Source organism: Pogona vitticeps, chromosome 2 (assembly GCF_051106095.1).
Source record: "Pogona vitticeps strain Pit_001003342236 chromosome 2, PviZW2.1, whole genome shotgun sequence".
NCBI classification, from domain to species: Eukaryota; Metazoa; Chordata; class Lepidosauria; order Squamata; family Agamidae; genus Pogona; species Pogona vitticeps.
Genome location: NC_135784.1, coordinates 89400433 through 89422998, shown reverse-complemented (window position 1 = coordinate 89422998; position 22566 = coordinate 89400433). Strand labels below are relative to the sequence as shown.

The following is a 22566-nucleotide window of genomic DNA, read 5'->3' as shown; positions in this document are numbered from 1 at the left end:
TTTCAGTTTACGTAATAATTGAAAAACCTTTTCTTATGGCGCAAAGTGGAGAAGATCCCATGAGCCCTGAGGTAACAGCAGGGGCACCGGGCCTTCTCAGCAGTGGCCCCTCGCCTTTGGAACAGTCTGCCCCCAGAGATCTGTCTGGCTCCCTTGCTGGGTGTTTTCAAGAGCAAACTTAAGACCTGGCTCTTTAAGCAGGCTTTCCCTCCTGTCATCACTTGAATATTTTTTCCCATCTTGAGCAATATTACTACTGTCGTTTTGTATTTTATGATATTGTTTTATTTTATCTATTATTGTTAGCCGCCTAGAGTAGACTTTGGTCTAGATGGGCAGTGTATAAATTTAATAAATAAATAAATAAATAAGATATAACATGACCTCAAAGTGAGAGTGCCAAGGATCTCAGTATAACATACTTTATATTCTTTTGAAAGGTTCTGGGTAACTCATAAGCCATCTTCAGTCAACTATGGAGTTCATGAAAACAAGGTATACATACTATGTATTCGCGAAGGCTTTCACGGCCGGATTCTAAAGTGGTTGTATAGACCAGATGGACATGGTATAAATCAAATAAATAAATAAATAAATAAATAATTGATTGATTGATTGATTAAATGGTTGTTGTGGGTTTTTCGGGCTCTTTGGCCCTGTTCTGAAGGTTGTTCTTTCTAACGTTTCTCCAGAGACTGGTGAAACATTAGGAAGAACAACCTTCAGAACACGGCCAAAGAGCCCAAAAAACCCACAACAACTATACATACTATCTCTTGACTGTAATATTAAAAATACCAGGAAACAATAATTTCTAGCAGACTTATACTACAGTTGCAAAATGATATTTCATATTCCATTTATCTCTGAGCTATTCTAAGGTCTCTGTGAACTGTCCAAAGAGTTATATTATTGGATGCTCACAAATCAATGGCTGAATTTATTTATTTATTCTCAGCGCTTCCCTGGGCTGTGGAACTTCCTGCCACAGGAGCTCACCAGGTCTTCTCATCCTTGTGCATGCAGGAAAACTTTCTCTCTTTTTTTGGTAAAAGACAGACTTTTGGCAACTGACTGACTGAGGAAGAAAAACCCAATGCTGGGTCGTACTTTTTGGGCTGTGTTTTTTAAAGGATTTTATAATTGTTGATTCTGTGCTGATGTAATACAATAAGTAATTTAATAGTGTTTTTATACTGTGACTTTATGGCTGAATTCCTGTTGAGCCTCTTGGCATGCACAACAGAAATGATGTTATCAGCCATGGCAAATCACTGCTGGTTAAAAGCTTCCTTGCACTATTTCAGGGGACACATGCCCATCACATTGTCTACGAATAATGTTTTGCTTCATGCTTCTCTAACCCACATATCATCTTATACATCTATGTCTCACCTCAGTCAGGATCTGATGCCCTCTGACACTTCTTGCAGTACCTTGGGGTGCTGCTCCTGCTGTATCATTTATCTTGGGCAGTGCAGTCCTGGCGCTTGTAGGGATTGGATTAGCAGGAAGAGCTTTCTGAGGGGGTCGTGGCCTGGAGAAATCCTAAGGCAAGATTAACAGGGCTCTTCTTAGGTTCCAAACCCAAATATGTAAACATGACAGTGATCCAGTCACAGAAGAAGGCAGTGCCACACAGCCATTATAAAGTGAACAGCAGGAGATTCCAGAATGGAAATAAGTCTCTGTGATCCCTTAGGCCAGTGGTTCCCAACTTTGGGTAACCCAATAATTCTTGGATTGCAGTTCCCAGAAACCTCCCCTACTAGTTGTACTGGCCAGGGTTTCTGGGAATTGCACTCCAAGAATACCTGAGTTACCAAGGTTGAGAACCACCACTTTAGACAATTCTTTCCTCTTACCCCAGTGTCTGTCTCATATTAATTTACTAGGTTGATGCATTTGGAGGGAAGAGCAGCAAATGAAATCTATCCCAACCACAAAAACAAGGTACATTGTGCCCAAAGGTAAACAAGACATTTTAGCACCTATGGGGAAAAAGTTGCAAGGCAACTCTCTCCATGGGCAACAGGAGAAATGCAGCAACAACAAGCTCAACAATGAATTTGCCCTCCTTTCATGTTGCCCTAAATCTGCCACCTGAGGTGGCCGCCTCACTCCACCTGACAGTAGGGCTGGCCCTGCAGACTAAGTTGCTTCACATGCTGAGTGTGAGGACCAAAGGAGATGATCATTCTGGGTTATATTCTAGTTCAGAAACTTGGGAGTAAAGTCAGGGTTCAAAGGGGAATGCAGTGACACGTGGCACTTTAAACATGAGATTTTGGTCAGGGACTGTTTGGCAGGGCCTAGGAGCCTAGAGTGAGGCACAGAAGTAAGAAGATGGCTGGGAAGAGGAGAGTGGTCTTTGCAACTGTTTTATCAGAATCGGTGTGGATTCATCTCCTCTGTATACTGCAACAGGGCAGAAGCCACCCGTATTTAAGTATGAAAACTAACGCAAGGCCTCCCCCTGCAGGGAAAACAATGTCTGTACAGAGTGTCCTTGCACTAGGGCAGAGGGAGCAGTACACCAACACAGTCCGCTGAACAGTTCAGTACTCACGTAACTGACCGGCAGAGGACAAGAATGACCAGTGCTGCAGGTATTCTTTATATGCCAGTTTTAGCATTCAGGTAAAACAGGTATGGATATAGCTAAATGTTAAAACAGCCATATCCATACTGAAGTTACATCAGTGCCCACTGACTGTTTTACTAGCGGTGTTGCCCAGGTTTGAGGCACCTGGAAGTCATACAACCACTCAGTTCTCTACAAGTGACCAAAGCAATTGCAACTCTGACAAGGGTTTTCTGGTGAGGTACGCATTCTCACCTGTGGCACAATGCCTTTGGGAGCTGGAGGTGCTGGCCGGTTTGGTGGAGTCCGCTTTGGGATGCCCTTCACCTCGCTCTGATGCTGCAGGAGAGGTGGTTTCCTTGTATAGTTATTTGGGAGGGCGGGTGGGTGGACATGGAGTTTGATCTCCGGAGGTGGCTCGTAGTAATGCACTTCAGAAACAGGAGGGATCTGTGGTAATGCCAATAGCAGAGATGAAAACAGCATAAGGTTACTGGTGATTATTTCTCAGACTGCTGCTCTGTTTTCTACGGTTTAGAGAGCTCTTTCTTACAAACTTCAGGGGACCAAATACAAGGGCTGGCATGGGTTGGATATGGTTTTAAATAAGAACAAATGGCTCGTAGTTGTAGATATTTCCATACCCTCCTCCCCAGAGTAGCCAATGCAGTACTGGAGCCTTGGGGGGGGGAGGGCACGCTATCAGATATATATGCTATCTATGAGATGAATAAAGAAAACAGATCCTAGATCCAACCCAAAAGGCTAAATCCAGTTTTAAGTCCCAGCTAGAGCAAACCTGTGACCGATCAGTAGAGGCCAGGCCCTTCTGAGTATGGAGGACAGAGGGAATTGCAGTCTTGCTGCCCTTTAGGTTTTACAGAGGGCACCTCCCAAAGAACTATGACTCTCAGAAAGCACCACACTGGCTTTCTATTATAAACAAAATTAAGAACACAAAGCAAAAGCTGGAGAATCTGATGCAATGCCAGAGATAAGGCCCCCTCTTGGGAGGAGAAGCAAATTCTAGGGTTCTATAAGATTTGTGCTTATGGGCTGAAACTCTCAGAATTCTTCGTGGGGAAATTTTTGGAGAATTCTGGGAGGTTGGAGAAACATGGAGATACCTTCTCCTATCAAACAACTGCAGTGAGAGAAAGGACCTTCAAAAAAACAACAACAACAAACACACACCCAGATGTCTTCCAAACAATCTTTTATGTCCTATGTTTTAACAACATGAGAGGAGAAACCTCTATGTTCTATCTGTGGACCACATACTATAATGCCAAGGGATTATCAGTATGGATCAGAATCAGATAAGAGTTAAAGAGAAGGAAAAGATCAGGCATTATTCCATAGCACTGCAATTACAACCTGTCCTATGTACCTTTCTCTGGTCCTGAGGGGTTTTCAGTTTGAAGGCTGGATTGGCATGGCCATTTGCAGCATTCTGAATGGGAGGAGGAGCACTGTTTCAGAAGAAAAGAAAACTAGAATCTATTTCTATTTCATAAGTTATTTCTATGACTGTGACTGCTTATCCATATATCCATTTAACAGTTCCTATTACACTTAAGGGGTCCCATACAAACAAGCCTAAAGAGTGTAAACTAGACATGAACTAGAAAGGAATATGTCATGTGGGTGAGCAAGAGGGATACAAGAGATCAACACAGTGGCTACATGAGCTGCAATAATCCAGACTCTCATATAGGTATTGATTACTCCAGATACATCTAGATTAGAGATGGGCATGAATCAGAAAATTGGTGATTCATTTTGATTTGTGATTCATCAATATCAATAAATCACAAATTACAAATTTATGTTTTTTTCCTAATGGATTGATTCATCAATTCTTTTTCTCTCTCTTTAAAACCTTATAAAATGCTCCCCAAAGCACCTAGAGAAACCAAAATGACAACCTCTTCCAAAACCCAATCTTCACCAAGCCTGGAGGGCTTGTAGAGGAGAGTCAGGGGAAATGTCTTTTCAACTTTGGTGTCTCTAAGTGCTTGGTGGGCGGGAGAGAATTTTATATTCCCACAAATCAAAAATTGCTAAAATGCATTGATTCGTATTTGCTGGGGGCACCGATTCATACAAATATGAATCAACAGATTAGTGATTTTTGATTAATTTTGTTTTTTTCCTCCCAATATATAAATGCCCATAGTTATGGATGCAAGAAAGGAATTATCAGTGCTTCGGTACCATCCTGCCCTTTGTGTAAGAAATATGAGTAGCATGTAAGTGTGTGGAGGGGCAGCTACAGGCATCTAGTCTCATGACTGTGGAAAATGAAAATTTATGTGAGTGTTATGTGCCCTCAAATCAGAACCAGCTTACAGTGACCCTTATAGGACATTCAAGATACGTCAAATATTTAAAGAATGGTTTTATCACTTCCACCACCCAGTGAGTTTCCATGGTTGACCAAAGATCCAAACGCAGCTCCTAGCCCATCACTGTATCCACTACATCACACATAGGTTACCACTATATTATAAATATTCACCTGTACGGTTGGGTTTTATTTGATGTAATTATGGACTGCTTTAATGGAACAAGCCTGGCTCTCCATTTATAGCAGCAAAAAGCCACTACAGTTACGATCAATATCAAGATAGAAATCAAGACTCCTATGATGATTGGAACAGGACCTGACAAGAAAAACAAAAGAAAAAAAAAGCTCACATCTTCCTTTAATATCTTTCTTTTTCATCCAGGGTAAACAGATGCAAGAAACCAGAAAACAGGATTTCTGGATTTTTGACAGTAAGAGCCATTTGCCATGTCATCTGGGGTGAGAAAAATTCACCGGCCAAACGCTCTCTTCCATCTGGCTACCCTAATGCCCTGCCCCAGCTACCTCCCTCCATTCAGTTTTCATTTCCAGAAAGAAACATGAGTCACACCCACTTTCTGAAGGCATGGGGCCACTGTCCAGGCTTCCTCCATTCCCAGGTTTATTGCAAAATGGAGGTGCCCATCCACTGAAACAATGGCAGTTCTGGTTGTTGTTGCAAACCTATGAAGAGAACAATTCTGGACTTTAACATCAGTCTTTCCTAGTTGGTACAAACTCCATAACCATTCCTACCCCCCCCCATCCATTGCCAACCTCCCCCCCACCAAACACACAAACACCCAGAATAGCAAGCAGCACCCATGAGCATCTGTTGGGACACAAGACTTGTAAAAATCTAGATCTATTTGTAGAATGTCCCCATGGATAATCAGTGCAGTGTTTCGAAATTCTTCTCATTTCTGCCATTCATGTTCCAAAGGATACATTTCCACCCTTCAGAAGTCTCTTGGGGTGTGTGGACATTCCTGAAGTGGATCTGAGAGGATTCCCACTATTTTTAAACTCTCTGCCGATACTCTCTGCCATGTCGTCTAGCCATGACAGATGCGAATAGCATCTTTTCAAGAGAGCAGGACCATAGCTTAAGGAAACCCAGAGCATCTGACACTTGGCATTTGCCGTCTACATCACAAAATCCTCTTTTTCTATAACTAATTCATCTGTGAATGCTGCAATTCAAAATTCAGTTGAATCACAGACTACATAGGGAGTTATAGTAAACTTTAATTAAATCTTTCCCCAAAGCTACCTGCTCCAGTATTGCATGTTGTGACAAGATAGCTTGGCAACTGAATAGGTCTAACACATGTATTCAGAAAGACCAAATTTTTAAAATGAAAAACAGTTCCATATGAATAGCAAAGTAAACCCCAAATTAATCATGCTTCATGTTTTGTTTTCCCTTTAACCTGCTAAGACCTCATTGTTAAATATTAAAGATACAACATATCATCATACTGACATGGCCAATCTTTGGGCTAACATCAAGAACATTCCATATAAGATACAAAAAAAGGCCCGGCTAAATCTTTCATTTACTACATGCAAAAGTGTGCACCTCATTCATACAGGATCAAAAATAATAAAGGGAGCTTTTAGAATCTAATTCATGTATAAGTTTTACATTCACCCTAAAAGCAATTTAAGAAAAACAGTTTGTAATTCTTATTTGTGAAACACTCTCACTAAGAGTGGTTTTAACCGACCAGATAGGCGGGATATAAAATAAATAAATAAATAAATAAATAAATAAAACTTGATGCAATCGGACTGGAAGATATTTGTAGGCTGAGGAGATATTTGTAGGCTGCAGGAGAAAATCATTTTGGTTGGTTGAGGGGCAATTTTCTGCCCTCAGTATCTTAGGGAGGCACAGCAGACCATCAAAAATGCCACAAAAACTGAAATTGGAAATGACTTGATGTCCACTGTGAGCTTCAAATACTGACTAAATGTCCACTGTGAGCTTTAAATATATATACTTGCTTTTTTCTGCACTGTTGGTCAAATTGCCCCTCAACCAACCAAAATGATCTTCTCCTGCAGCTTACAAATATCTCCTCAGCCTACAAATATTTATATATTTATATAGATATAATAATATATATAGATATATGTATTCCTGTATACAGTAATTTTATATATATATTCAGGATTTAAAACAGTACAGGGGGCCCTGCAACCCATTCAAAAAAGCTACTCCTGAGGGTCCGCAGAAGCTGAAATTCACCTCTTCTTTTCCCAGAAAAAGAGGCCTCTGGGTGAGAGCTAAAGGTGCAGAAACAGACTTGGTGGGTTACATGTAGCCCCAGGGTGCATTTTGCCCGCTGCCCTGTTCTAAATAGACAGTCTTTCTCCTGAGCATTAACTTTTACAGGTGCAGTTTATTCATGTTTAATGAGTACAAGGAAGGAAGGAAGGAAGGAAGGAAGGAAGGAAGGAAGGAAGGAAGGAAGGAAGGAAGGAAGGAAGGAAGGAAGGAAGGAAAGGCAGGCAGGCAGGCAGGCAGGCAGGCAGGCAGGCTGTCAAACTGTCAAGGAATAAATATAAAAATTTAAATAATTATAAAAATATCAAGTGCTATCAATTTAATAGCATTTTAATCATCATGGCTCCGTTCTAGAGGATTCAGGGATGAATTGTCACCAGAGGCCCTGGATGGTTTTTTCTCCCCATTATTGTTCAGTGGAGTGTATTAGCACTGTCAGGCAAAGAACTCTTAAGTACATATCTCAGTATTTCATGGGATGGAGGCATGAGATACAGGGATATTATACTGTGTAGTGTACAAAGATACCTACTCCATGGTCATTGCACTTCTTCCCACAGTCTCCAGTATCAAAGAAAGAGGTGTTCTGACAGTGCCCCTCAAAGCAAACCTGTAGGAGGAATGGTATGTTCAGAATTAAGACTGAAGAAACAAGAAATGTTAAGAGTGCTTGGGGGTACCAAAAATGGCCTAAGTAGATAATCGGGTCTGCATGCCTCTTGAAGGGGTGTGACACGTGACCACATTGAAAACAAGCAAAGATAGCTCTCTTCATCATGTCCGTAGGCATAAGATGCATGATTGCAGTAAAAGGCCTGCACTTACATGATTGTCCCCACACTTTGTCCCTGCCATCACAAGTCCTGGGTCCAACATATCCCCTTCATTTTCCTCGTCACGATAGACGTGAGTTCCACGACAGTGGATCTGCCTTCCATTTAAGGTGATTGTTGTATCAATCGCAACAGCGTTGGACTCCAAAGGCTTAGAAGCAGAACTCTGGCACTGGATCTTGCCACACTTAGCATCCCTGGACACAGAAAAAAAGGCACATTCCTCTGAGCATCCTGGCTACAGGTTTGGCTTTTCTCAGACAAAAAAACAGACATTTACCTGCTATGAAATTAGAAGGTTTGTAACCAAGATTAAATCACTGCAGTGAGGTTGATGGGGCTGCCCTCATAGAAGATGCAAGTATGGCAAAATGTGGTGATCCACGTCCTGAGATGGATAAACCTGCTAGGAGCACATTGAACCCTTACCAGCCTTGGCCCCTGAGTATCTCAGAGATTGTAAATTAATTGCCAGGTGAACCTACTTAGGATTGCTGCCTGCATCAAAGTCAACCTGAACAAGATTACACTTTGGCCTCAAGTGATATTAGTGATGGGTTTCCATTAACTTTGTGTCCTGTTCCCATGCCATCATGAGATTATTTTAGATAAAGTCATTTTTTGTTGCTTTCAAGCAACAAAAAATCAATTTTCTCATTAGTAAGCACAGAAGCCTGCTTTGTGTCCTTCTCAGTGAGCAGACGTGCTGTCTGGGAGAAGGTTCTGGTCCAGGCTGCAGATATACCTGTGAGCAGGCAGCTCCTCTTGCCACTTCACAGAGCAGATGGGGTGCAGACTCCCAAATAATTCTGCCTTTCTCCTCAGATGTGAACCACACATCCAAAGGATTATTCTGAGAGGAGAGACCAGGAGAAGGAGCTGATTGTCTTTGCCCTAAGCAGGAATCCTATAGTGCAAATGTATCTGAAAACTGGTCTGAGAAACTGGTGGCCATCCAGATGTTGTTCATTTATGACTTCCACCATGCAGCATCGTTGGCTAAGCCTGCTAGGCCTGAGGGGAACTGGAGTACATCAAAAAGTGGGATGGCCACAGGCTCCCCAGACCTGTTCTGGAGGATTTAATATGAAGCATGTATTACACCATAGTTACCCATTCTATTTAAACAAGAGTTGAACAAAGAGCCCACATTAATTTGTAGGTTTAGGACCTCGATACTTCACGGAACGCCTGCTTCCACCTAGATCTACCCGTGTCACTCGCGCGAGCCAGGAGGTGAGGCTGAGGAGCCTAACGCCGAGGGAGGCCCGGAAGGAAAGGACACGAAACCGGGCCTTCTCGGCGGTGGCTTCTCACCTCTGGAACAACCTTCCTCTGGTGATTCTTGCGACCCCTATGCTGGGCACATTTAAGAGACAACTAAAGACATGGCTTATCTTTTGTTCTATTATTGCATGTGTCACAGTTTGTTTGTTAAATTTTTATGGTTTATTGTATATTCTTTATTGTAAGCCGCCCAGAGTGGTCGACCAGACCAGATGGACAGGATATAAATCAAATAAATAAATAAATAAATAAATCAAATAAATAAATAAAAGTAGTCAGTCACAAGACAAAGTTGCTTAATTTTTCATCCTTTTGTTTGTGAGGACACAAGAGGGATCCCCTCATTCAGACCACAGCTTGGCTCTTTATACCTGGCATTGCAGGTCTTGTATCTGCCGTTGGTATCCTTCCCACAGTTCCCATAGGAATCTCCAGCAGCATTTACTTTCTCAAAGCAGAGGTCGGGGGCTGGCCTAGCTCCTGTATGAAAGAAATGCTGTGTGATTTGTCTCCCCAAAACAAGGCAACTTCCCCAAACCTCCCCACTTAATTTCACACTTGATGCGAACACACAGCTATCCTTGTGTTGGTGAAAAGAACAAGGAGGGGGAAAGGTTCGCCCCTCTGAGATAGCATAGCTCTTCCTCTAACAGAGGCAAGCGTGGCTGCCTGTGACATGGGGTGAACAGCAGAGTAATATATGACACACCTGCAATTTGTGAGGAATTTTTTTTTAAATCATGTAATTTTTTGTAAGGCTTTTTGTTGCCATGGTAGTAAAAAAAGGGTTCACAAAAGCTTTCACAAAACTATAGGGAAGATTAAGAGAGAAGAAAGAAAACAACTCAGAGTTCACAATCTGCTAAAACTGTATGGAATTTAAACTGAATTTTATGCAGTTTAGAAATGTTAAGATACCATAATTGGTGTCTGGATGAAAATTCACAGGGGAAACCAGACTGGCTGAATGAGCAGAATGATATCTCCCACTCAATTCTATTGGCTTACAATTTACCAAAATGGAATTAAGAGCTACAGTTTAGAGTGGTCATATGCAAGAGTAGTGAGTAGCTGTAAAGGCCTTGGTGCCCATGGAATTTCAACATGCACTTCAACATGCCCATGGAATTTCAACATGCCTCTTAGGTGCTCCTCCCAAAATTCTGTCTTCTATCGAACTATTAAAAGTACAAAAACCAGTTACCTTTATTGCAGTGGTTCTCAACCTTGGCCTCCCAGATGTTCTCGGACTAAAACTCTGGCTGTGCTGGCCAGGATAACCTGGAGTTGTAATCCAAGAATGTCTGGGGACCCAAGGTTTGGAACTACTGCTCTATTGTATTTGGTCATAACAGCCATAATCCATGAAGACTGTTGTCCATGTCCTGGCCTATCCCATGCCCAGCTGAATATGAGACCCACAAAATGTGTGTGTGTGTGTTTTAATGGAGATTAAAACTTCCAGAATCCTTTTCCAGGCACTTCTAGACTGACTCCACAGCCTTTGAGAGGAACCCTTCTTACCAGATCCCCAGAGCTGGAGGCACTGCTGTTCATAAGTGAGACACATTCCACTGTAGCAATAGGCTCTCCCATCTGCACATGGAGTGCCGTCCATTTGGTAGAAGTTTGCAGGGCAGAAAGGGGATTTGCCTGTACAGTACTCCGGCAGGTCGCACGGTCTAGCTTGCTCTCGGCAAAGAGTTCCTGGTGAAATCAGCTAAAGAAAGAATTCAAACTATTATCTCAGGGTAGAAGTTAGGTATCTTAGGGGAAAGGGACCAGCTTTTGGCCTACTAATACTGTAGTTACTCCGCCTGCTTATGAATTTATAACAATTTAATTCCATCATGGAACAGTTTCAACATTGTACACTTCTTCTGAAAGACAGACTTTCACTCAAGACAAACAGCAATTTCCATTTCCTTGTTAGTTGTATACTGCTTTGCCCTCAAAATCCAAAGAATGGGAGACTAAGTGTACCTATATATCTCAGTTCAGGGTCAGGTTGTAGCTTTTGCTGCAGTCATGTGGGCAAAAGATAGGCTCCTGACCAGAAGTTTGACCCTTACCTTTTATAATTGCTGTAGTTTATAAAAACTACAAAAAATCCTTAGCTTACAAGTGGGGAAACCATGGACCCACCAATGCTTTGGAACTCCTCCTCCTTCATTATTGGGAATTTCCCTGAAAAAGGATCATTATTATGTAAAAAAAAGGTCTGAAACATATTGCAGCAATAAAGACACTTCTTTTTTGTGATGGTAGATTGTACTTTAGATGGCCTATTCTGAGGTCCCCAGTTTTGCTGGACCCTGCTAACAACCTCCCCCTGATACACTGATGAGTAGACATCACTGGGCTCAATAAATACAGCAGCATGAGCTGATTTCTATACAGTATTTTGTACAGTCTCTGGAATATAGTGCATTGCACAGAATATATCCCAAACAACCCAAAAACTGGGTGGGCAAAAGGTTGAACCACTTGGCCACATACAAGTCTCCACTCATAGTTCTGGGCCCAGGGCTTCAGAATCTGCCTAGCGCCAGGCCACTCCTATTTGATCAAGGAGATCTGAGGTTCCCAAACATGGGTAACACAAGTGTTCTTGGACTGCAACTCACAGAAAACCTGGCTAGCACAGCTGGTGATGAAGGCTTCTGGGAATCGCAATACAAGAACACCCGGGTTGCCCAAGGTTGGGATCCACCGAAGTGAATGAAATGCTGTATACTAAAGCCATTTTCCTCCCAAAATGCCACACAGGAAGGAAAATAATTTGGGTTCAGAAAAATCACAGGGAATCCTCTATTATTCAAATGGAGATAATTCCTCAACGACCATTATTCCATTAGTGATATGGCACACTGCAGGAAATGCTGTGTATGTAGGCTGGTGCACAGCTAACTGTATGCAGATCCTGCCATGTAGAGGAGTAAGAGTTGCATGCCATCCCAAACAACTCAAAAGTTGGGTGTGCAAAAAAGTTGAACCAGTTGGCCACAAGCACAGAGTCACTGAGAGCAGCCATTTTAAGCAACCACCAGACCCCTGGAACTAGTCCTCAGTGAGGGGTTAGAAGAAGTTGACATACCAAGACAATTTTAACTGTATTTTCCTAGGAAAGCTGAGATGTAAACTGAGACACGGACATCTGTATGCAGATATATATATATATATGACCAGCAGATAGATATATATAAACTCTATCCAAGAGCTGAAGCTTGATCAGCCTGCTGGTCATTAAAAGAATTCAGCTGTGCCATATAGAACAGAATACATAACTGTGAGCCCAAATGCAAGGCAGCTTAATCCTCCCACAAGAACTCTTCCTGTGTTCCCAAGCACATGTTTTGTCTTTCTGATGGCTGAGGCACAGCACACAAATGAGAGGACACCAGTCAACTGGCAACACAATCTCACTGGGTGGCTCCAGTCCCAGCCGGGCCAGCTGCCTGCTTTGAAAGATGAGCTTTCCACTTGCAGTTGTTAAGTCCCACAATCCCAGTATAAACCAAAACAGCTGGTGGCAGGGAAGGCGAGAGTGGCTCCCTGGAGTAACAGAAGAGGATAGATGGCTCATGATCAGGGCAGGAAGGTTCCCCCCGCTGTCTGGACCACAAGCAGGCCCTGGTTAGTGGCTCTTTCCTGGTGCTGTTCTGCCACACAGATGTCTGCAGAGTTCACTGCCCAGATTGTCATAAAACATTTCAGCATCAGAAGGATTTTCAAACCGGGCTAAATATGGGCAAAATATAAATATGAAAATGTTCAATGCAAATGGTGCATAGATGTTTCAACAGGCAGGTCTCCTTAGAATAAACACAGAAGTCACTGGCGTGCAATCATTTTCTGACTGTTGCTTCTACATTCTGCAGGCAGAATTTCAAATACAGTGGTGCCTCGCATAACGACAATAATCAGTGCAGCAAAAATCGCTGCAAAGCGATTTTGTTGCTATGCGATATTAAAAAGCCCATAGGAACTCATTGAAACCCCTTCAATGCATTCCTATGGGCTTCAGACTCACCTTTAAGCGAAAATCCTCCATACGGCGACTATTTTCGCTGCCCGGTAAGTGAGGAATCCGTCCCAGAAAACAGTGGGCGGCCATTTTTTTTTACCCAGCGGCCATTTTGGAACCGCCAATCAGCTGTTGGAAAATCATCGCTATGCGATAATTGGTAAGCGAAACAGCAAACCGATCATCGCAAAGCGATTTTTCCCATTTAAAACATCGCAATGCGATCACAAAAGCAATCGCAAAATCTTCGAAATCTATGCAATTTTGTCGTTAAATGGGGTGCCTGTTAAGCAAGGCACCACTGTATTTTAAATAATGTGAGCCAGCATGATATGGAGGGGAGAGTGCGACCTTGTGATATTAGAAATCCCAATCCTAGACCTCACTGAGCCATAAAGTGAGTGAGCTTAGAGAAAAAAGCCATGTGTCCCACTTTCAGCTTGCCAGAGGAAAGCCAGGATAGACACGTAACAATCAGACGTCCTCTGTTTGCAACCAACTGTGCTACACCTGTTTTCTTCACTTCAGCATCACCACCTGTTAACTCCTGGGTTTCTAAAGTGAGGAGTGAATGTGGTTCACAGCACCTATCTTGCATTCAGGTTTCAGACAGAAGAAAAGGATATGCCTGCCCTCCTCTTTAAATTTCAGTTTTTGAGCTACAATATAGAGACAAGCAAGCCTTTCCTTTAATGTGTCAGACCCAGAGCTACGCAAAGCGCTCACCTTGCACAGATGACAGCAGGCTCCATGCGCACACTCAGCACCAGCCTTCAGAGAGCAATTAGCAGCATTACAACAGGGATTATTGCATTCCTGAGAGAGAGAGAGAGAGAGAGAGAGATGGGAGAAAGAAGACAGGCAATGTGTTTACATGGCAGATGTTCTGCACCTGAAAATGCTGAAGACATTTGGCTGTGTTTTTTTCAGGGTGGATTGGAAACCTGTTGTAGCTGCACATGCTCTCAATCTTCATCTCACGTATAACAAAACATCTGAAGTAAGAGCCTACTATACTTTTGAATCTTATCCTAGCCACAACAATGTGCTTGTGTGCTGCCAATTTATCCAGCTGCAGCCTTTCTCCCACTAATTTGACTCAAAATAAGGACAGAGTAATTTGTACAGAGGCATTGGAACGATCTGTTAGAATTGCAAACTACACAACCACTCTGGATCAGTTCTGGCCACTTCATTTCTTGTTCTGTCTGCATTGCGACAGTCTGTGACTACAAGCAATCATAAAAGTGAAGAAAAGGATGAAGGCAAGTCTCAGGAAGGCCAGAGAGCCTGAAGCGCTCTAACGCTATCACTGCTCTATAAGAATCCGAGACACTGGATAGTAGTAAATTGAAGGTCAGGAAAGTTTGGGGTGAAATCCAGCAAAATCATTTAATTAATGAAAGTTACATAAGTATTGACTATCGATTGATTGATTGATTGATTGATTGATTGACTGATTGACTGATTGACTGACTGACTGACTGACTGATTGATTGACTGATTGATTGATTTAAACCTGTATACTATTCAATTAGTGCTAGGCTCTACTCTGGGTAGTTGGCACCCAAGGTAAAATGAACATAAAATAAATCTCAAATAATATACTAAGAAATAAGTGCCACATGTAAACAAGTAAACAACGATTGGCTAATAAATCAAAGAAAACCCAAATAATGGCAAACAGGGAGGATAAAGATGAACAGTCGATGGAACGTTAAGAGAGGATGCTTTCAAAGGCTTTGGTAAACAGCCTTGGTTTTGAGCATCAAAGGCTGCAAGGGAGTGGGCCAGCTGCAGCTCCCCCAGGAACCCATTCCAAAGGGATGAGGCCATGACTGACAAGGCCCTGTTTCAAACAGAAGACTTCCTGGCCTTCCTCAGAGTGGTAACCCAAAGGAGCATGGCCTGAGAGGATCGGGTGATGTGGATAGATGTTTGTAGGGAAAGATGCTCCGACAAGTAGTGAGGTCCCAAACCATAGAGGGCTTTATAGGTAAGAACCCTCGCCTTGAATCTGGCCTAGTGCAACACAGGGCAGCCAGTGCAGGCAGGCCGGCCAGGACCAGGGAAATGTGATCTAACTTATTCACAGTTGTCACCAGCCTGGCTGCTACATTAGGCACCTGTCAAAATGTCTGGGACAGTTTCAAGGAAAAGCCCCACATACAGAGTGTTGTAGTAGTTGACTCTTGAGATCACCAGCACATGCACCAACATCCTCAGCACCCCCTATCCAGGTAGGGTGCAACTGGACAATCATCTTCAGCTAGTTAAAGGCTGACCTGGTCACTGCGACAATATTTTATTTATTCAATTTATATGCCGCCCACACTACCCGGAGGTCTCTGGGCGGCTTACAATATGGGATTCCCATGAATGGTCCGGATCCAGGAATACACCCAGAATACACACTCCGTACCAAAGAGGGAAGGTTACACTATGCAGTCTGGGGAGACAACCCTCTAATCTCTCCAGAGGGTTGTTTCCCCATCCTCTCCTCTCCAGAGGATGGATCTCCTTCATATCCAGGTTGAGCCATTCATTTAGTGAGTCCCACATTACTGGGATTAGAGATTGGATTTAGTCCTCTCACTCAAAACCACACTGGCACTTTCTGAAGTGACAGGCGACACTGAAGAAAAATAAAATAATGTTGCCACTTTCATCCATTTTGGGAGTTTCCCTGGAGAAGTGCCATACCTTGGCTACAGCAGAGCACAGAAGATTCCAGGTGCAGTCCTTGGTAGAGGAAAGGACTGCAACACCAGATGGGCAGGTCCTCTACCTCACATTAGTTAGAAAAGACTAGCTCTCACTACCCCTGTCCCTCCCCCAGCACCTGACAGATGTACTGAACAGCTTGGCCATCTTGACTACAGATGATGGCCATTAAAATCAGACACAACTCGAAATTGCTGAGCTACGTAGGTGGGGCGAGTGGCTAGACAATACTAGACAATACTGGCTAGACAGACATTTTGTCTGACATATTTTATTTATTTAATTTGTATCCTGCTCCCATTAGTGCCAAGGCACTACTCTGGGTCATTGCAACACACACAACATTGTAGAATACAACTTTCTATGTTCCAGGTCTTAGTCTTTCATAACATATATTATACTTGACTCCGTTCCAGATGATACTGGAACAAATCACATCCCATTCTGCAAACTTGGTAGTTTTACTGGCAAGTATATTGAAAAGTCAGCAACTTCTAATGGTCTGGGAGCCACACTTGCCTGTCCTTGGACTTTAGAGGGCAGCACATACTCACATGGCCCTGTGCCCATGTATTTTACTTAGATATATGAGTTATTAAACCAACAAATCCTCCCTGCACCCTTTAGTGGGCAATTGTTGTGGTGTTTTTTTAACTGGGGTGGGGTGGGTGGACCCAGAGGTGCTCAGCAACTCTCAAAAATTTCAAGCCACAGGGGTGCTTTAAAAAAAACAATTTTGGGGTGTGTGGGATGCTGTGAGAGCAAGGATGCCGGAGGGGTGTACACGGCCCATGCCTACTTTAGGAAGCTCCCAGATGGAGCCCGAGGCAAAAAGCAGTTTGGACCTATTTCCATCTGTTCTTCCTTAAGATTTTTTCCCCATATAGGAAAACACAGGCAGGCTACTACTAAAAAAAAATATCCAAACTTTCCACAAAATTCCACCAATTGCACGATAAGAACCTTGTCTGTTCTGTTCTATTCTGGAAAGGAATACCTGCTCTGCCTCCTTGTCTGAGTGGGCAGCTGCTGGAGGAGGTGGAGAAGGGAAGTATGTGCTCCAGCTGCCACTGGACGGTCGCACAAAGTGCAGGAGATGAGCAGCACATGCTGCCAACTGGTGAGCGGGAGTAGGGAATGTGCAGCACCATAGGTGCCACGCCAATGACTTACGATGACCCAGCCTGAAGTGAGTCACGCCCATCTCTACTAGCAACCTCTTTGGCCATAAAATCTATGAAATAACACTTTCCCCCCACCACCACCAGAGATTACCTCCACTTCTCCACAATCACATTCTTCTCCTTCTTCCAGATAACCATTTCCACATCGCTGTCCTCCATATAAGGTCTTGGTATCAGGCATATTATACAGACACATCCCTCCACCAGACTGCAAGTATCGGTCCAGCTCCTTCTTATTGCACCTGTTAAAAACCCGGGGAAATGGATCCCTGCAAAGAAGCAGAACCCCCACTTTATTTGAACAGATTGCCCAGTGGCAAATTGACAATGACCGATGGTGCCCTCAGCTTCCCCTCAGTCTGGTCCAACTTTCATGGCAAACTGATGTCGTCTAAACCTTTCAGACCAGAGATTAAGAGGGTTACTTTCTAGGATTCTGCTCTCAGAATGTTCAAGCCAGCATGGCCAGTGGCTCCGCTTGTTTCAGGGTTCGAGGGGCAATCATTCCAAAAATTTTCCAAACTTTGTCCTGGACAAGTGTGTGGACTGGCACCTATTAAGCTTTTATTCTTATGCCAGGCTGAAAGAAGAGCCAACGGCACTGCAAATTTTTGTTGTTGTTAAAGTGAGATTCCATCCTGTATCCTTGCTCTGCTTGATTTTTTTTTAAAAAAAGTTTAAATTTAAATTTTGTTTTATTTGGTCTTGAGTATTACTTATGTGAGCACTCCTAACCTGTGAGGAAGCCAAAAACAGGTAGATAGAAAAATATACAGGACCTAGAACAAGCTATAATTCGTCCCTCCGAAATTAATGAAAGCGCAACAGTGCAGCTGAGTTTTTAACACCTCTTAGTGAGCACAGTGGGTAGCCAACTCACCCTGTGGCAGCAGCCATGATGCACCCTCCATCTCTTGCACTGGCTGTGCAGCAGCCGGCTGAATCGTGGCTCATGCCGAAGTTATGCCCCATCTCGTGAGCCATCGTGGCTGCAACACCAATGGCATTTTCAGAGTGGTCCTGTGCCAGCACAAAACCACAGGTAAGAGTCTGCATCTTGTGGAGCAACTTGCAAATCGAAATGTATCTTGTTCAGCTCAGAAGGGGGTGGCCAACGTGATGGTGCCTGACATGAAGGTGTGGTTGAGATGCCTGTAAGAATTGTGTGCCTTGCAGTCTGAAGACACCAGAACTTGCTCTGGACGTCTTCTCCTTCCCACTCATCCAGAGACAGCGCTCACAGCACTCCCTGTCCCAAGCTTACAATCAGTCCTATACCTACTTACAGAAGTAAACTCCTTGCATCTTGAGGAGATTACACCCTTGCAAGTACATGTAAGTTTGCCGCTTTAGTGTATCAGTCTTAGAAACCCAGAGTGATCATAGGAATTGGTCAGATGTCATCTGAATTGTGCTTTCAAAAATATTTCAGCCCCAAGGGAGCTAACACATGCTCTAACATCTATAGTGTTGCCTTAGCTTTCCTTAATAATAATTCATATTATCAACAGCACTGGAAAGCTAGGGGGCTCATCTCTCTTGAATGGGCACGCACCTCAGTTCAGAGGTTTGTGGCAGTTCATACACAGGACACTACAGGTGCCGCACATTCCCCTCCCCTGTCTCCCTGGCCAATAACCCCCTCACCAGTCAGAGCACACTCCTCTTCTCCTCTTCAGCTGCTCAAGCAGTCCCCAGCAGGAACATGGGTTTGCCTGTCCTGGTCTGAATGGGCAATCAGCCGAGGAAGCAGGTCACGGAAGTCTGTGCTCCTGCCGGAGCTGGTTGAACAGCTGAAGAGGAGGAAGAGAGGAGCATGCGCTGGCTGGTGAGGGGTGGATTCAGGTGAGGAGGCAGAGGAAGGGAACATGCAGCACCTGTGGTGTCGTGTATATGAACAGGAACAAAATTCCAAACTGAGGTTCTTGCACATCTCTACTCCTGGCAACCCCCGTTTTGATTATTTCTTCGCTGATTAGCTCACAGTTCATTGACCTTGCCTCTAATATAGGTGTGGGAAACTGGGCCCCTTCTGCACCACCTCTCAATGGTTCAGACAACATCAGAGGATATGGCCACACCCCATGGGAACCTCACTCCGATGGTACTTTGGCAGCTGCCTGAGTCCTTAGCTTTTGATTCAGATGGCTCCTGAAGGACCCACTCACAGGTTGAATCAAGTAATATGAAATTAGACTTGTTGAATCCAGGACCTGATCCATCCTTGGCAATGTTGTTGCAGGCTTACAAACAATTTGAAATACTGCTTCCACCTTCATATGGAAATGTTAAATGTATGCATATTATACCTCTGTTTGCATTTGTATTTATTTATTCAGGTCTAGCCCATTCTACATTAACCAATGTCAGGGCAGAGAATAGTCAATATGGCTGCTGCAACATTTTTCCCCTCATCAAAATAGTGTCATTAGCATTATACAATTGGAAAAAAATCACAAAAGACATGTAGTTCCATGTTTATGAAAACTAATCAAACATTCAGTAAAGAACATTCAGGCATTGAATAAGAGGAAACCTCTCTTTATGTATTTAGGCTTGCTACATGACTGGAAACTGAAAAATCAGGCTTCCCAGTCATGCATGAATGTACATTCTTAAAATGTTGTCCTCTTCAGACTGCAGCTCTCCACAGAGAAGAAGGATGGAAGGGGGCAAGATTAAAACATTCTCTGTTACATTTGGTTTAAACATTTTATTCAATGCCATTCAATGTCATAATCACTTCTAGCACCTAATTTTGTTTATTAATTCTGTGTTACACATAGTGCTTTCTTTGCAGTGTTCTAAATCTACTGCAGTAGGACAACTACTGGACAACCTAGAGTTTGGCTGGTTCTGGATGCAACATGAAAAACCAAACAGAACATAACCCAGCAGATGGCACTGAATCCTTTAACTAGAACCCATATTGCAGACTCAGCAATGTCCTGGTGAGTGAGGCACTCTTAATATTTTATTAAGAATTATCTTACCATGTTCACTCCTCCAGACTGATAGATAGAACACATGGCCATCAAAGGTGCTAAACCAATAGTTGTACCATGGAAGGACATTCCACTGAAATATATGAGGAAAAATAATTATACTGCAGGTACAAGTTGTATTAAATAAGGCTGAACATTAAGAGATGAGCACGGACTAGACCTTGTGTGTCCAGCTATGGATACAATAACATTTGAAAAGCAAATCTACAAATAAGGTCTCAGAAGACTGTTTTTTCCAAGCTTCATCTTCCAATGAAAAGAGGCTGGCAGGGCAGGAAAGTTGATAAAACTCCTTTAATTCAAGATATCTTGCTCTTTATTTTAAGTTACAGAAATTGTGGCTCCACAAGGCCCTTGTGTCAGAAACGTCACCTTGTGTGCTGCTCTTCAAAATAGTTACTTTGACACCTATACAAAAGTACCTGTAGGAATGGTGTGGTTTTCCCAGAAAAAAATTCTGGAAATTTTTTCCAGTGGCGTAAATAGTGTGATCTGAATACGCATGTTTATTTGACCTAATATTTACTAAACAAAATATTTTAAAACAAAATGTCTCAACAGCCCATAAATATGTGGGCTGCAATACTTGATTAGAAAAAAATAAAACACACTTAAAAGGAAATCAAAAGCTTTGTGTAGATTTTTAAAAATACAATTAGAATGTTTGTCCTTTCACATTTAATATGTTCGTCTCTAAAATCAATTGTTTAAATTTTAGAGGAAAAGGCACTGAAAAGGGCTATGGTTGTCTAAGTCTAGGTCCCACAGATTTTAACTCTCATTCACTAAAGCCATTGGGTTTCACTGTCACAATAAGCACTTGCACTATTTTGTTTAAGATGAAATTGAGGTAAGTCTGGTTCATTGCGTGAGCCACATTATTTTGGTTTAAGGATTCTTCTTCTGTAGCCAAAAGAAACTTATCACAGTACAGTAGGACAGGATCATATGCATGGGATAAGTAGCGATTTCATATATCCACTATCTCCAAATATTAAATTTTTTAAAACCTAGAAATATCCCTTTGCAAAGTATATTACCAGAATGGTCACTAGAGGGAACCAGAAATGATGTTATATATTGAGTTTCTACATCTGTGCTTTCCGGCATCCACAGGGAGGAGTGGAGCTTAGAATTAATCTCCTGCAGATAGTAACAGTTCTCCTGTGCAAGAAATTCTGAAGAACATTTTATTGTAACAGCCACATGTTGTATCTGTCTTGTTAGTCATGAATTTTATGAAACTGAACTTTTTAAAATGCTTGTTTCCGGGGGAGGGGGGGCAAAATAAGCACTGGAAACCTTTTCTGCAGAAAACGTTTTCTTACACATTATATTGTTCAGTAAAAGAAAGCTCCTGGGGGACAGTTTCATGGCAATGAATCTGAATCTTTAATGGATTGCCTAAATCCATAACAAACTCACATAAATAGGGTAAAATAACAGCTTCTTGTCAGACATTTCCTGCATTGGACTTTCGCTCTGTTAAATTATTAAGAGATGTACATGATGACCAATCCTTTAAGTACTAGACATTCCAGAAAATATGTACAGATGCTTCTGGGAAATATAAATATCTTGGCCAATGGAATACATCACCACTCTGCTCATGGGCTGTGAAAGAAATGTTCAGCGGAACCATGGTAAATAAATATATAACCCGTTCAAACTAAATAATGCAGTGCAACATTCAGATTCATGTCGATATTCATTTTCTTTAAAAATAAGCTGATAGGTTCTGATTTATTACTTCAGCCTCCTCTGCTGAGTCCTCTGAAGCCCAGTGAGTTGCTGTCACACTCAACGAGACCCAAGACTGGCTAAGAGGATAGCTCTAGAAACCTGAGGAAGCCATGTTGCTCTCACTGCAGGGACTTACGTGACCAGCTGGGCATTGTCGTGCTTTTTATGCATTAGGATTCTGCGCCTCCAAGAAAGAAATGACCACAGGGTTGAATGGGGGTTCTCAGAGATGTCACATTTATTGAAGTCATTCCAGACTTCAAGGCCAACCAGAGCAACCCGTATGTTCAGGGATTTGTAAAACTGTGGGGTTGAAAAGAGAGAGAGGGAGGGAGTGAATCAGGTGTCTCTGTTTCCCCACCGGACTGCAGCTCTAATCTGAGTGACCCACCTAGAAAGAATGGGTTGTGCTTGAATATCTTCCTTAAGAAGCCTATGGAACTTTAACTTTCAAGTCACAGAAACTTACCCTTATGTAAAAACAAGAGGAGATGTGTGTACCAAGCACCCATCGGATGTTCTAACAGACACATTTA

The 22566-nt window shown here is 42.6% G+C and overlaps 1 protein-coding gene across 1 annotated transcript in view; it reads right to left on the bottom strand.

The window, feature by feature from the left end:
* The window catches only part of ADAM19 (ADAM metallopeptidase domain 19), a 75118-nt gene that overhangs the window by 4247 nt on the left and 48305 nt on the right, over positions 1-22566 (bottom strand). Inside the window, exons 9-22 of the mRNA XM_072989985.2 lie at positions 22167-22333; positions 20276-20360; positions 18163-18302; positions 17374-17551; positions 14101-14190; positions 10872-11067; positions 9719-9827; positions 8053-8257; positions 7760-7837; positions 5510-5618; positions 5106-5250; positions 3975-4056; positions 2840-3034; positions 1396-1548 (exon numbers count right to left, since the gene is read on the bottom strand). Of these exons, the coding sequence (XP_072846086.2) occupies positions 1396-1548; positions 2840-3034; positions 3975-4056; positions 5106-5250; positions 5510-5618; positions 7760-7837; positions 8053-8257; positions 9719-9827; positions 10872-11067; positions 14101-14190; positions 17374-17551; positions 18163-18302; positions 20276-20360; positions 22167-22333 (1932 nt within the window). The remainder of the gene's footprint in view (positions 1-1395; positions 1549-2839; positions 3035-3974; positions 4057-5105; positions 5251-5509; positions 5619-7759; positions 7838-8052; positions 8258-9718; positions 9828-10871; positions 11068-14100; positions 14191-17373; positions 17552-18162; positions 18303-20275; positions 20361-22166; positions 22334-22566) is intronic.